The sequence below is a fragment of the Engystomops pustulosus genome, chromosome 5 (assembly GCF_040894005.1).
Source record: "Engystomops pustulosus chromosome 5, aEngPut4.maternal, whole genome shotgun sequence".
NCBI lineage: Eukaryota > Metazoa > Chordata > Amphibia > Anura > Leptodactylidae > Engystomops > Engystomops pustulosus.
This window is the reverse complement of record NC_092415.1, coordinates 3,325,789-3,341,658: the sequence shown is the minus strand read 5'-3', so window position 1 is coordinate 3,341,658 and position 15,870 is coordinate 3,325,789. Positions and strand designations below refer to the sequence as shown.

The following is a 15,870-nucleotide window of genomic DNA, read 5'->3' as shown; positions in this document are numbered from 1 at the left end:
GACACTATGAGGATATACATATATCAGGGGGGACACTATGAGGATATACATATATCAGGGGGGGACACTATGAGGATATACATATATCAGGAAGGACACTATGAGGATATACATATATCAGGGGGACACTATGAGGATATACATATATCAGGGGGGGACACTATGAGGATATACATATATCAGGGAGGACACTATGAGGATATACATATATCAGGGGGGACACTATGAGGATATACATATATCAGGGGGGACACTATGAGGATATACATATATCAGGGGGGACACTATGAGGATATACATATATCAGGGGGGACACTATGAGGATATACATATATCAGGGGGGGACACTATGAGGATATACATATATCAGGGAGGACACTATGAGGATATACATATATCAGGGGGACACTATGAGGATATACATATATCAGGAAGGACACTATGAGGATATACATATATCAGGGGACACTATGAGGATATACATATATCAGGGGGGGCACTATGAGGATATACATATATCAGGGGACACTATGAGGATATACATATATCAGGGGGGGGGACACTATGAGGATATACATATATCAGGGAGGACACTATGAGGATATACATATATCAGGGGGGGACACTATGAGGATATACATATATCAGGGGGGCACTATGAGGATATACATATATCAGGGGGGACACTATGAGGATATACATATATCAGGGGGGACACTATGAGGATATACATATATCAGGGGGGACACTATGAGGATATACATATATCAGGGGGGACACTATGAGGATATACATATATCAGGAGGGACACTATGAGGATATACATATATCAGGGGGGGCACTATGAGGATATACATATATCAGGGGGGACACTATGAGGATATACATATATCAGGGGGGACACTATGAGGATATACATATATCAGGGGGACACTATGAGGATATACATATATCAGGGGGGACACTATGAGGATATACATATATCAGGGGGACACTATGAGGATATACATATATCAGGAGGGACACTATGAGGATATACATATATCAGGGGGGGCACTATGAGGATATACATATATCAGGGGGGACACTATGAGGATATACATATATCAGGGGGGACACTATGAGGATATACATATATCAGGGGGACACTATGAGGATATACATATATCAGGGGGGACACTATGAGGATATACATATATCAGGGGGGACACTATGAGGATATACATATATCAGGGAGACACTATGAGGATATACATATATCAGGGGGGGGGACACTATGAGGATATACATATATCAGGGGAGACACTATGAGGATATACATATATCAGGGGGGGGGACACTATGAGGATATACATATATCAGGGGGGACACTGAGGATATATATATCAGGGGGGACACTATGAGGATATATATATATCAGGGGGGACACTATGAGGATATATATATATCAGGGGGGACACTATGAGGATATACATATATCAGGGGGGACACTATGAGGATATACATATATCAGGGGGGACACTATGAGGATATACATATATCAGGGGGGACACTATGAGGATATACATATATCAGGGGGGACACTATGAGGATATACATATATCAGGGGGGACACTATGAGGATATACATATATCAGGGGGGACACTATGAGGATATACATATATCAGGGGGGACACTATGAGGATATACATATATCAGGGGGGACACTATGAGGATATACATATATCAGGGGGGACACTATGAGGATATACATATATCAGGGGGACACTATGAGGATATATATATATCAGGGGGGGGACACTATGAGGATATACATATATCAGGGGGGACACTATGAGGATATACATATATCAGGGGGGACACTATGAGGATATACATATATCAGGGGGACACTATGAGGATATACATATATCAGGGGGGACACTATGAGGATATATATATCAGGGGGGGACACTATGAGGATATACATATATCAGGGGGGACACTATGAGGATATACATATATCAGGGGGGACACTATGAGGATATACATATATCAGGGGGGACACTATGAGGATATACATATATCAGGGGGGACACTATGAGGATATACATATATCAGGGGGGACACTGAGGATATACATATATCAGGGGGGACACTATGAGGATATACATATATCAGGGGGGACACTATGAGGATATACATATATCAGGGGGGGACACTATGAGGATATACATATATCAGGGGGGACACTATGAGGATATACATATATCAGGGGGGACACTATGAGGATATACATATATCAGGGGGGGACACTGAGGATATACATATATCAGGGGGGACACTGAGGATATATATATATCAGGGGGACACTATGAGGATATACATATATCAGGGGGGACACTATGAGGATATACATATATCAGGGGGACACTATGAGGATATACATATATCAGGGGGGACACTATGAGGATATACATATATCAGGGGGACACTATGAGGATATATATATATCAGGGGGGGGACACTATGAGGATATACATATATCAGGGGGGACACTATGAGGATATACATATATCAGGGGGGACACTATGAGGATATACATATATCAGGGGGACACTATGAGGATATATATATATCAGGGGGGGACACTATGAGGATATACATATATCAGGGGGGGCACTATGAGGATATACATATATCAGGGGGGACACTATGAGGATATACATATATCAGGGGGACACTATGAGGATATACATATATCAGGGGGGGACACTATGAGGATATACATATATCAGGGGGGGCACTATGAGGATATACATATATCAGGGGGGACACTATGAGGATATACATATATCAGGGGGGGCACTATGAGGATATACATATATCAGGGGGGACACTATGAGGATATACATATATCAGGGGGGACACTATGAGGATATACATATATCAGGGGGACACTATGAGGATATACATATATCAGGGGGGACACTATTAGGATATACATATATCAGGGGGGGACACTATGAGGATATACATATATCAGGGGGGGACACTATGAGGATATACATATATCAGGGGGGGACACTATGAGGATATACATATATCAGGGGGGACACTATGAGGATATACATATATCAGGGGGGACACTATGAGGATATACATATATCAGGGGGGACACTATGAGGATATACATATATCAGGGGGACACTATGAGGATATACATATATCAGGGGGGACACTATGAGGATATACATATATCAGGGGGGGACACTATGAGGATATACATATATCAGGGCGGACACTATGAGGATATACATATATCAGGGGGGACACTATGAGGATATACATATATCAGGGGGGGACACTATGAGGATATACATATATCAGGGGGGGGACACTATGAGGATATACATATATCAGGGGGGGACACTATGAGGATATACATATATCAGGGGGGACACTATGAGGATATACATATATCAGGGGGGGACACTATGAGGATATACATATATCAGGGGGGGACACTGTGAGGATATACATATATCAAGGGGGGACACTGTGAGGATATACATATATCAGGGGGGACACTATGAGGATATACATATATCAGGGGGGGACACTATGAGGATATACATATATCAGGGGGACACTATGAGGATATACATATATCAGGGGGGGACACTATGAGGATATACATATATCAGGGGGGGCACTATGAGGATATACATATATCAGGGGGGGGAATTTGAGGATATACATATATCAGGGGGGACACTATGAGGATATACATATATCAGGGGGACACTATGAGGATATACATATATCAGGGCGGACACTATGAGGATATACATATATCAGGGGGGGACACTATGAGGATATACATATATCAGGGGGGACACTATGAGGATATACATATATCAGGGGGGGCACTATGAGGATATACATATATCAGGGGGGACACTATGAGGATATACATATATCAGGGGGGACACTATGAGGATATACATATATCAGGGGGGACACTATGAGGATATACATATATCAGGGGGGACACTATGAGGATATACATATATCAGGGGGGGCACTATGAGGATATACATATATCAAGGGGGACACTATGAGGATATACATATATCAGGGGGGGCACTATGAGGATATACATATATCAAGGGGGACACTAGGAGGATATACATATATCAGGGGGGGACACTATGAGGATATACATATATCAGGGGGGACACTATGAGGATATACATATATCAGGGGGACACTATGAGGATATACATATATCAGGGGGGACACTATGAGGATATACATATATCAGGGGGGGCACTATGAGGATATACATATATCAGGGGGGACACTATGAGGATATACATATATCAGGGGGGACACTATGAGGATATACATATATCAGGGGGGACACTATGAGGATATACATATATCAGGGGGGACACTATGAGGATATACATATATCAGGGGGGGCACTATGAGGATATACATATATCAAGGGGGACACTATGAGGATATACATATATCAGGGGGGGCACTATGAGGATATACATATATCAAGGGGGACACTAGGAGGATATACATATATCAGGGGGGGACACTATGAGGATATACATATATCAGGGGGGGACACTATGAGGATATACATATATCAGGGGGGGGCACTATGAGGATATACATATATCAGGGGGGGACACTATGAGGATATACATATATCAGGGGGACACTATGAGGATATACATATATCAGGGCGGACACTATGAGGATATACATATATCAGGGGGGGACACTATGAGGATATACATATATCAGGGGGGACACTATGAGGATATACATATATCAGGGGGGGGGGCACTATGAGGATATACATATATCAGGGGGACACTATGAGGATATACATATATCAGGGGGACACTATGAGGATATACATATATCAGGGGGACACTATGAGGATATACATATATCAGGGGGGACACTATGAGGATATACATATATCAGTGGGGACACTATGAGGATATACATATATCAGGGGGGGACACTATGAGGATATACATATATCAGGGGGGGACACTATGAGGATATACATATATCAGGGGGGACACTATGAGGATATACATATATCAGGGGGGACACTATGAGGATATACATATATCAGGGGGACACTATGAGGATATACATATATCAGGGGGGACACTATGAGGATATATATATATCAGGGGGGGATACTATGAGGATATACATATATCAGGGGGACACTATGAGGATATACATATATCAGGGGGGACACTATGAGGATATATATATATCAGGGGGGGATACTATGAGGATATACATATATCAGGGGGGACACTATGAGGATATACATATATCAGGGGGACACTATGAGGATATACATATATCAGGGGGGGCACTATGAGGATATACATATATCAGGGGGGGACACTATGAGGATATATATATATCAGGGGGGGATACTATGAGGATATACATATATCAGGGGGGGACACTATGAGGATATACATATATCAGGGGGACACTATGAGGATATACATATATCAGGGGGGGCACTATGAGGATATACATATATCAGGGGGGACACTATGAGGATATACATATATCAGGGGGGACACTATGAGGATATACATATATCAGGGGGACACTATGAGGATATACATATATCAGGGGGGGCACTATGAGGATATACATATATCAGGGGGACACTATGAGGATATACATATATCAGGGGGGGGGCACTATGAGGATATATATATATCAGGGGGGGACACTATGAGGATATACATATATCAGGGGACACTATGAGGATATATATATATCAGGGGGGGCACTATGAGGATATACATATATCAGGGGGGACACTATGAGGATATACATATATCAGGGGGGACACTATGAGGATATACATATATCAGGGAGGACACTATGAGGATATACATATATCAGGGGGGACACTATGAGGATATACATATATCAGGGGGACACTATGAGGATATACATATATCAGGGGGGACACTATGAGGATATATATATATCAGGGGGGGATACTATGAGGATATACATATATCAGGGGGACACTATGAGGATATACATATATCAGGGGGGACACTATGAGGATATATATATATCAGGGGGGGGATACTATGAGGATATACATATATCAGGGGGGACACTATGAGGATATACATATATCAGGGGGACACTATGAGGATATACATATATCAGGGGGGGCACTATGAGGATATACATATATCAGGGGGGGACACTATGAGGATATATATATATCAGGGGGGGATACTATGAGGATATATATATATCAGGGGGGGACACTATGAGGATATACATATATCAGGGGGACACTATGAGGATATACATATATCAGGGGGGGCACTATGAGGATATACATATATCAGGGGGGACACTATGAGGATATACATATATCAGGGGGACACTATGAGGATATACATATATCAGGGGGGCACTATGAGGATATACATATATCAGGGGGACACTATGAGGATATACATATATCAGGGGGGACACTATGAGGATATACATATATCAGGGGGGCACTATGAGGATATACATATATCAGGGGGGCACTATGAGGATATACATATATCAGGGGGGACACTATGAGGATATACATATATCAGGGGGGACACTATGAGGATATACATATATCAGGGGGGACACTATGAGGATATACATATATCAGGGGGGACACTATGAGGATATACATATATCAGGGGGGCACTATGAGGATATACATATATCAGGGGGGCACTATGAGGATATACATATATCAGGGGGGACACTATGAGGATATACATATATCAGGGGGGGACACTATGAGGATATACATATATCAGGGGGGGATACTATGAGGATATACATATATCAGGGGGGACCTATGAGGATATACATATATCAGGGGGGACACTATGAGGATATACATATATCAGGGGGGACACTATGAGGATATACATATATCAGGGGGGGACACTATGAGGATATACATATATCAGGGGGGGACACTATGAGGATATACATATATCAGGGGGGGGGGGGGCACTATGAGGATATATATATATCAGGGGGGACACTATGAGGATATACATATATCAGGGGGGGACACTATGAGGATATACATATATCGGGGGGGGGGGACACTATGAGGATATACATATATCAGGGGGGGGGGCACTATGAGGATATACATATATCAGGGGGGGGGGCACTATGAGGATATACATATATCAGGGGGGGGGGCACTATGAGGATATACATATATCGGGGGGGGGGGACACTATGAGGATATACATATATCAGGGGGGGGGGCACTATGAGGATATACATATATCAGGGGGGGGGCACTATGAGGATATACATATATCAGGGGGGGGGCACTATGAGGATATACATATATCGGGGGGGGGGACACTATGAGGATATACATATATCAGGGGGGGCACTATGAGGATATACATATATCAGGGGGACACTATGAGGATATACATATATCAGGGGGGACACTATGAGGATATACATATATCAGGGGGACACTATGAGGATATACATATATCAGGGAGGGACACTATGAGGATATACATATATCAGGGGGGACACTATGAGGATATACATATATCAGGGGGGACACTATGAGGATATACATATATCAGGGGGGGACACTATGAGGATATACATATATCAGGGGGGACACTATGAGGATATACATATATCAGGGGGGACACTATGAGGATATACATATATCAGGGGGGGACACTATGAGGATATACATATATCAGGGGGGACACTATGAGGATATACATATATCAGGGGGGGACACTATGAGGATATACATATATCAGGGGGGGACACTATGAGGATATACATATATCAGGGGGGCACTATGAGGATATACATATATCAGGGGGGACACTATGAGGATATACATATATCAGGGGGGACACTATGAGGATATACATATATCAGGGGGGACACTATGAGGATATACATATATCAGGGGGGGACACTATGAGGATATACATATATCAGGGGGGGACACTATGAGGATATACATATATCAGGGGGGGGGCACTATGAGGATATATATATATCAGGGGGGGACACTATGAGGATATACATATATCAGGGGACACTATGAGGATATACATATATCAGGGGGGACACTATGAGGATATACATATCAGGGGGGGGACACTATGAGGATATACATATCAGGGGGGGACACTATGAGGATATACATATATCAGGGGGACACTATGAGGATATACATATATCAGGGGGGACACTATGAGGATATACATATATCAGGGGGACACTATGAGGATATATATATATCAGGGGGGGACACTATGAGGATATACATATATCAGGGGGGACACTATGAGGATATACATATATCAGGGGGGACACTATGAGGATATACATATATCAGGGGGGACACTATGAGGATATACATATATCAGGGGGACACTATGAGGATATATATATATATATCAGGGGGGGATACTATGAGGATATACATATATCAGGGGGGACACTATGAGGATATACATATATCAGGGGGGACACTATGAGGATATACATATATCAGGGGGGACACTATGAGGATATACATATATCAGGGGGGACACTATGAGGATATACATATATCAGGGGGGACACTATGAGGATATACATATATCAGGGGGGGCACTATGAGGATATATATATATCAGGGGGGGACACTATGAGGATATACATATATCAGGGGGGACACTATGAGGATATACATATATCAGGGGGGACACTATGAGGATATACATATATCAGGGGGACACTATGAGGATATACATATATCGGGGGGGCACTATGAGGATATACATATATCAGGGAGGGACACTATGAGGATATACATATATCAGGGGGACACTATGAGGATATACATATATCAGGGGGGGCACTATGAGGATATACATATATCAGGGAGGGACACTATGAGGATATACATATATCAGGGGGGGGCACTATGAGGATATACATATATCAGGGGGGGACACTATGAGGATATACATATATCAGGGAGGGACACTATGAGGATATACATATATCAGGGGGGGCACTATGAGGATATACATATATCAGGGGGACACTATGAGGATAAACATATATCAGGGGGACACTATGAGGATATATATATATATATATATATATATATATATATATATATATATATATATATATATCAGGGGGGGACACTATGAGGATATACATATATCAGGGGGGACACTATGAGGATATATATATATATATATATATATATATATATATATATCAGGGGGGACACTATGAGGATATACATATATCAGGGGGGGACACTATGAGGATATACATATATCAGGGGGGACACTATGAGGATATACATATATCAGGGGGGGAACTATGAGGATATACATATATCAGGGGGGGCACTATGAGGATATACATATATCAGGGGGGACACTATGAGGATATACATATATCAGGGGGGACACTATGAGGATAAACATATATCAGGGGGGACACTATGAGGATACACATATATCAGGGGGGACACTATGAGGATATACATATATCAGGGGGACACTATGAGGATATACATATATCAGGGGGACACTATGAGGATATACATATATCAGGGGGGGACACTATGAGGATATACATATATCAGGGGGGGACACTATGAGGATATACATATATCCGGGGGGACACTATGAGGATATACATATATCAGGGGGGACACTATGAGGATATACATATATCAGGGGGACACTATGAGGATATACATATATCAGGGGGACACTATGAGGATATACATATATCAGGGGGGGACACTATGAGGATATACATATATCAGGGGACACTATGAGGATATACATATATCAGGGGGGACACTATGAGGATATACATATATCAGGGGGGACACTATGAGGATATACATATAACAGGGGGGACACTATGAGGATATACATATATCAGGGGGGGACACTATGAGGATATACATATATCAGGGGGGGCACTATGAGGATATACATATATCAGGGGGACACTATGAGGATATACATATATCAGGGGGACACTATGAGGATATATATATATCAGGGGGGGACACTATGAGGATATACATATATCAGGGGGACACTATGAGGATATACATATATCAGGGGGGGGGGCACTATGAGGATATACATATATCAGGGGGGACACTATGAGGATATACATATATCAGGGGGGGACACTATGAGGATATACATATATCAGGGGGACACTATGAGGATATACATATATCAGGGGGACACTATGAGGATATATATATATCAGGGGGGGGACACTATGAGGATATACATATATCAGGGGACACTATGAGGATATACATATATCAGGGGGGACACTATGAGGATATACATATATCAGGGGGGGACACTATGAGGATATACATATATCAGGGGGGGACACTATGAGGATATACATATATCAGGGGGGACACTATGAGGATATACATATATCAGGGGGGGACACTATGAGGATATACATATATCAGGGGGGACACTATGAGGATATACATATATCAGGGGGGACACTATGAGGATATACATATATCAGGGGGGGACACTATGAGGATATACATATATCAGGGGGACACTATGAGGATATACATATATCAGGGGGGACACTATGAGGATATACATATATCAGGGGGGACACTATGAGGATATACATATATCAGGGGGGGCACTATGAGGATATACATATATCAGGGGGGGCACTATGAGGATATACATATATCAGGGAGGGACACTATGAGGATATACATATATCAGGGGGGACACTATGAGGATATACATATATCAGGGGGGACACTATGAGGATATACATATATCAGGGGGGACACTATGAGGATATACATATATCAGGGGGGACACTATGAGGATATACATATATCAGGGGGGACACTATGAGGATATACATATATCAGGGGGGACACTATGAGGATATACATATATCAGGGGGACACTATGAGGATATACATATATCAGGGGGGGCACTATGAGGATATACATATATCAGGGGGGGCACTATGAGGATATACATATATCAGGGGGGGGACACTATGAGGATATACATATATCAGGGGGGGGCACTATGAGGATATACATATATCAGGGGGGACACTATGAGGATATACATATATCAGGGGGGACACTATGAGGATATACATATATCAGGGGGGGACACTATGAGGATATACATATATCAGGGGGGACACTATGAGGATATACATATATCAGGGGGACACTATGAGGATATACATATATCAGGGGGACACTATGAGGATATACATATATCAGGGGGACACTATGAGGATATACATATATCAGGGAGGACACTATGAGGATATACATATATCAGGGGGACACTATGAGGATATACATATATCAGGGGGGACACTATGAGGATATACATATATCAGGGGGGACACTATGAGGATATACATATATCAGGTGGGACACTTTGAGGATATACATATATCAGGGGGACACTATGAGGATATACATATATCAGGGGGGACACTATGAGGATATACATATATCAGGGGGGGACACTATGAGGATATACATATATCAGGGGGGGACACTATGAGGATATACATATATCAGGGGGGGACACTATGAGGATATACATATATCAGGGAGGACACTATGAGGATATACATATATCAGGGGGGGACACTATGAGGATATACATATATCAGGGAGGACACTATGAGGATATACATATATCAGGGGGGACACTATGAGGATATACATATATCAGGGGGGGCACTATGAGGATATACATATATCAGGGGGGGACACTATGAGGATATACATATATCAGGGGGGGACACTATGAGGATATACATATATCAGGGGGGGCACTATGAGGATATACATATATCAGGGGGGGGGACACTATGAGGATATACATATATCAGGGGGGGCACTATGAGGATATACATATATCAGGGGGGGACACTATGAGGATATACATATATCAGGGGGGACACTATGAGGATATACATATATCAGGGGGGGGGACACTATGAGGATATACATATATCAGGGGGGACACTATGAGGATATACATATATCAGGGGGGGGGACACTATGAGGATATACATATATCAGGGGGGACACTATGAGGATATACATATATCAGGGGGGGCACTATGAGGATATACATATATCAGGGGGGGCACTATGAGGATATACATATATCAGGGGGGGCACTATGAGGATATACATATATCAGGGGGGGGACACTATGAGGATATACATATATCAGGGGGGGCACTATGAGGATATACATATATCAGGGGGGGGGACACTATGAGGATATACATATATCAGGGGGGACACTATGAGGATATACATATATCAGGGGGGACACTATGAGGATATACATATATCAGGGGGACACTATGAGGATATACATATATCAGGGGGGGCACTATGAGGATATACATATATCAGGGGGGGGGACACTATGAGGATATACATATATCAGGGGGGGACACTATGAGGATATACATATATCAGGGGGGGACACTATGAGGATATACATATATCAGGGGGGACACTATGAGGATATACATATATCAGGGGGGACACTATGAGGATATACATATATCAGGGGGGACACTATGAGGATATACATATATCAGGGGGGACACTATGAGGATATACATATATCAGGGGGGGACACTATGAGGATATACATATATCAGGGGGGACACTATGAGGATATACATATATCAGGGGGGACACTATGAGGATATACATATATCAGGGGGGACACTATGAGGATATACATATATCAGGGGGGACACTATGAGGATATACATATATCAGGGGGACACTATGAGGATATACATATATCAGGGGGGACACTATGAGGATATACATATATCAGGGGGACACTATGAGGATATACATATATCAGGGGGGACACTATGAGGATATACATATAACAGGGGGGACACTATGAGGATATACATATATCAGGGGGGACACTATGAGGATATACATATATCAGGGGGGACACTATGAGGATATACATATATCAGGGGGGACACTATGAGGATATACATATATCAGGGGGGGACACTATGAGGATATACATATATCGGGGGGACACTATGAGGATATACATATATCAGGGGGGGACACTATGAGGATATACATATATCAGGGGAGGACACTATGAGGATATACATATATCAGGGGGGACACTATGAGGATATACATATATCAGGGGGGGACACTATGAGGATATACATATATCGGGGGGGGGGCACTATGAGGATATACATATATCAGGGGGGACACTATGAGGATATACATATATCAGGGGGGGACACTATGAGGATATACATATATCGGGGGGGGGGCACTATGAGGATATACATATATCAGGGGGGACACTATGAGGATATACATATATCGGGGGGGGGACACTATGAGGATATACATATATCAGGGGGGGCACTATGAGGATATACATATATCAGGGGGGACACTATGAGGATATACATATATCAGGGGGGGCACTATGAGGATATACATATATCAGGGGGGACACTATGAGGATATATATATATCAGGGGGGGACACTATGAGGATATACATATATCAGGGGGGGACACTATGAGGATATACATATATCAGGGGGGACACTATGAGGATATACATATATCAGGGGGGACACTATGAGGATATACATATATCAGGGGGGACACTATGAGGATATACATATATCAGGGGGGGACACTATGAGGATATACATATATCAGGGGGGACACTATGAGGATATACATATATCAGGGGGGACACTATGAGGATATACATATATCAGGGGGGGCACTATGAGGATATACATATATCAGGGGGGACACTATGAGGATATACATATATCAGGGGGGGACACTATGAGGATATACATATATCAGGGGGGACACTATGAGGATATACATACATCAGCAGACCGGGAGAGTTCTACGTCTGTGTGTACCATTACTAAGTGCCTGGCTCCGTATATACACAATACAATATAATACAGAAAAGTGCGCACTATGTATAAAACGCATTCTGTGTGAATTTTCCAGACTTCGCTCCGGCTTAGGAGGCTCCTCCATTCCACAATTAAAGCCAAGGATACAGACACGCGCAGAAGTGATTCTACCCCCCTGGCAGCCATATTGATTAAGGGAAAAGTCCAAATTCAATCAATGAACAGCCGAGGATCTGTGGAGGGATGAACACGATCCGTGCCCAGATACTCGGCTGTCAGTCAGATGTGAAATTCCTCGTGTACATGGCGGCTGCGCACATGGACGCGCGTGGTGATTCTTACGTGTTATGTGACGAGGAGATCCAGTACTGGGACAGCGGGAGGTTCATCTCCTCTGCCACCACCAGGTCGTACTTGGAGTCCATGATGGAATTTTCTTTGGAGAAGAGATACATCAGGAACTGTGGGTGCAAGAACAGAAAGTCACCACCAGGTGGCGCTAGACCAGTGTATGCTACACATCCAGGAATACTACACATCATCTGACCCGGTGCACATGGGGGCGGAGGTTATAGTGCATTTACTATCATCTGACATCCTGAAATCACAGATCAGATTCTACATCCTGAGCTGGACCATACAGACTGCAGCCAGTGTTATGTACTGTCCCTGGAGAGATGTGTAATCAGACCTCACACTCCTGTGCCCTGAGCTCTCTGCAGCCAGTGTTATGTATTGTCCCTTGAGAGATGTGTAATCAGACCTCACACTCCTGTGCCCTGAGCTCTCTGCAGCCAGTGTTATGTACTGTCCCTGGAGAGATGTGTAATCAGACCTCACACTGCTGTGCTCTGTGCTCTCTGCAGCCAGTGTTATGTACTGTCCCTGGAGAGATGTGTAATCAGACCTCACACTCCTGTGCCCTGAGCTCTCTGCAGCCAGTGTTATGTGCTGTCCCTGGAGAGATGTGTAATCAGACCTCCCACTGCTGTGCTCTGTGCTCCCTGCAGCCAGTGTTATGTATTGTCCCCGGAGAGATGTGTAATCAGACCTCACACTGCTGTGCTCTGTGCTCTCTGCAGCCAGTGTTATGTATTGTCCCTGGAGAGATGTGTAATCAGACCTCCCACTGCTGTGCTCTGTGCTCTCTGCAGCCAGTGTTATGTATTGTCCCTGGAGAGATGAGTAATCAGACCTCACACTGCTGTGCTCTGTGCTCCCTGCAGCCAGTGTTATGTGCTGTCCCTGGAGAGATGTGTAATCAGACCTCCCACTGCTGTGCTCTGTGCTCCCTGCAGCCAGTGTTATGTATTGTCCCCGGAGAGATGTGTAATCAGACCTCACACTGCTGTGCTCTGTGCTCTCTGCAGCCAGTGTTATGTATTGTCCCCGGAGAGATGTGTAATCAGACCTCACACTGCTGTGCTCTGTGCTCCCTGCAGCCAGTGTTATGTATTGTCCCTGGAGAGAGGTGTAATCAGACCTCACACTGCTGTGCTCTGTGCTCTCTGCAGCCAGTGTTATGTATTGTCTCCGAAAAGATGTTTAATCTGACCTCACACTGCTGTGCTCTGTGCTCTCTGCAGCCAGTGTTATGTGCTGTCCCTGGAGAGATGTGTAATCAGACCTCCCACTGCTGTGCTCTGTGCTCCCTGCAGCCAGTGTTATGTATTGTCCCCGGAGAGATGTGTAATCAGACCTCACACTGCTGTGCTCTGTGCTCTCTGCAGCCAGTGTTATGTATTGTCCCCGGAGAGATGTGTAAT

At 43.2% G+C, this 15,870-nt stretch overlaps 1 protein-coding gene across 1 annotated transcript in view; it reads right to left on the bottom strand.

Moving 5' to 3' along the window:
• Window positions 1-15,870, bottom strand: part of LOC140132344 (1-phosphatidylinositol 4,5-bisphosphate phosphodiesterase gamma-1-like) — a 99,921-nt gene that overhangs the window by 51,480 nt on the left and 32,571 nt on the right. Inside the window, 1 exon segment of the mRNA XM_072151000.1 lies at window positions 14,447-14,565. Coding sequence (XP_072007101.1) covers window positions 14,447-14,565 — 119 coding nt within the window.